Raw genomic sequence first — 1,924 nt, 5'->3', positions numbered from 1 at the left:
TTGCCTAGGCATCCCGCTCCTGCTCCTCTGGCATAGTCCCGCGCTCGACCCCCACCACCGGGATGTCAAGCCTTTCCTGCGGGCACAGAGCCGCCCGCCAGTTGTCTCAGAGCCCTACTGGGGAAGCCTCAAGGGAGGAATTTTCAGAGGACCGCCGTGATTGCCGCTTTGCCGAAGGCTCCGCCCATCCAAAATGACAGTCCATGGATGGAATTGAGCTGGGAACTGAGCAAGTGCACTGCGTCGTTGCTTTCTCCAGGCAGCAGCGGTCCTTTGGCGGTCGTGTGTTCTGCCAGGGCTCCAAGCCCACCAAGACCACACGTGCTCTTTGGCCCTGTTTTCCCCGGGCTCCAAGCCGCACCGCACCCGCTCATTGCCGTCCACTCTCGGTTACTCTGGCTGACAGACAGCAAAAGGGTGTGAGTCCGGAACACACCAGGATGAGCGTGCTTGGAGGCTTAACACGCACAGCACTTGAAGGTTCTCGCTTCCTGTTCCGCCGGGTGCCGCTACCTTCCAGGACCTTCCCCTTTGCGGGTCCCCGAGGATGAAAGGCCTCCCGTGTCAAACCTCCTGCTGGGAGGGGATGGCACCCACGAGTCACTTTGCGGGAGGCAGTCGGGGCTGGAGGGAGCTGGGCTGTGGGCTGGCTGAGTGGGAGGCATCAGGGGGAGCTGCAGAGCATGTCCATGAGGGCCTGAAATTCCTCCTCGTCCAGGAGCGGTGATGGCGGCGTTGCGGGCCTCTCGTCCTGCGGGGCACCTGGAGCCTGAAGGTCGACTGCCTCTTCCTGGAAGTCAGCCCCAGACAGGAAGGCATCGAGAAGGCTGACTTCTCTGGGATCTTCCTTGGCTTGCTCTGGAGGCACTCCTGCGGGTCCAATCGAAGGCGCAGCCCACGTAGTCAGTGGGGGCATGCGGCTGGCCCGGGAGCCTGGCTGTGATTTCTGCGGCCAGCCCAGGGACGCTTCTCCTGCAGGCCCAGGCCAAAATGCGAACGGGGGACCCCGTGTGGACCCTTCCTTCAGAAGGGCAGGCTCTGGTCCAGCCAGAGCCCCGGAGGCTCGCCCTCGCTGCTGGGAGTGCTCAGCGCGGTGCGGCACAGGCGCACACACGGTGGCAGGCAGGGCCGCCAGGCTGGCTGGCTCACTGCCCGCCGCAGGCTGGGCCCTTCCTTGGCATGGGCCCCAGAGCGGTGCCTGGGGCATGGAGGGCTCCATCCCGGGCATGGCGACGAGGCCGCTGGCACTGGTGAACATCGGCGGAGCAGCTGCCCAATGGGGAAGCCGAGCTGGAGGCAGAGCTGCAGACAGTGCTCTAGACGCCTCCGCCTGCTGCGGCGGATGCTCAGGCAGAGGCAGAGACACGGCGGGTGAAGGCGGCATCCTCACTTTCGGCGGTTGCCCGCCCGGGTGGCGAGCTCGTCGGTTCTGAAACCAGATGTGGATCCTGTCCTCGCTGAGCCCTGTCTTTCGGGCCAGTTCTTCCCGGGCGGCGATGCCCGGGAATCGATTCCTCTGAAAGGCTGCCATCAGAATCCCAGCTTGAGCCGGATCTACGCGGGTGCGCTGCCCCAATGATGTCATGCCTCCCGTCTGAAACCTCTACTTGTGCTGGTATGGCACACACAGTCACTTTGCAGTCATTCCCTCTTTGTTCTGTCTGGCTACTGTTTCAGCGATAAGGTGCCGGATGGCTTGCTGTGGCAGCTTCTCAGCCTGCCCCCGAGATGTGTCGGGTTTATGTTGCATCCTTTATTTTCGTGGTTATGGGATACTGCAATTCTCCGTTTTCACCAGGCTGGTCATAGGAGGTACCATGTTTAATAGTCGCATGTCTGCTCTGCAGGATCCAGTTGCTCTCTATTTGTACTGGCAACCTGGTCTATGGGAAGGAATACATGCCTGGTACTGAAATCTAAGCAC

The 1,924-nt window shown here is 62.0% G+C and overlaps 1 protein-coding gene across 1 annotated transcript; it reads right to left on the bottom strand.

The window, feature by feature from the left end:
* Positions 1 to 664: 664 nt before the first annotated feature.
* On the bottom strand, positions 665 to 1,585 carry LOC123456472 (double homeobox protein 4-like protein 2). Its single transcript, XM_045139779.1, has one exon. It carries the CDS (start codon positions 1,583 to 1,585, stop codon positions 665 to 667), a length of 921 nt encoding a protein of 306 aa, XP_044995714.1.
* Positions 1,586 to 1,924: the final 339 nt, after the last annotated feature.

Source organism: Jaculus jaculus, chromosome 23 (genome assembly GCF_020740685.1).
Source record: "Jaculus jaculus isolate mJacJac1 chromosome 23, mJacJac1.mat.Y.cur, whole genome shotgun sequence".
Taxonomy (NCBI): Eukaryota; Metazoa; Chordata; class Mammalia; order Rodentia; family Dipodidae; genus Jaculus; species Jaculus jaculus.
Note: the sequence above shows the minus strand (reverse complement) of the source record. Positions and strands in the feature narration are given on the sequence as shown.

Excerpts from the sequence above, each read along its gene's own strand:
- LOC123456472 (XM_045139779.1), bottom strand. The coding sequence starts at position 1,585 with ATGACATCATTGGGGCAGCGCACCCGCGTAGATCCGGCTCAAGCTGGG.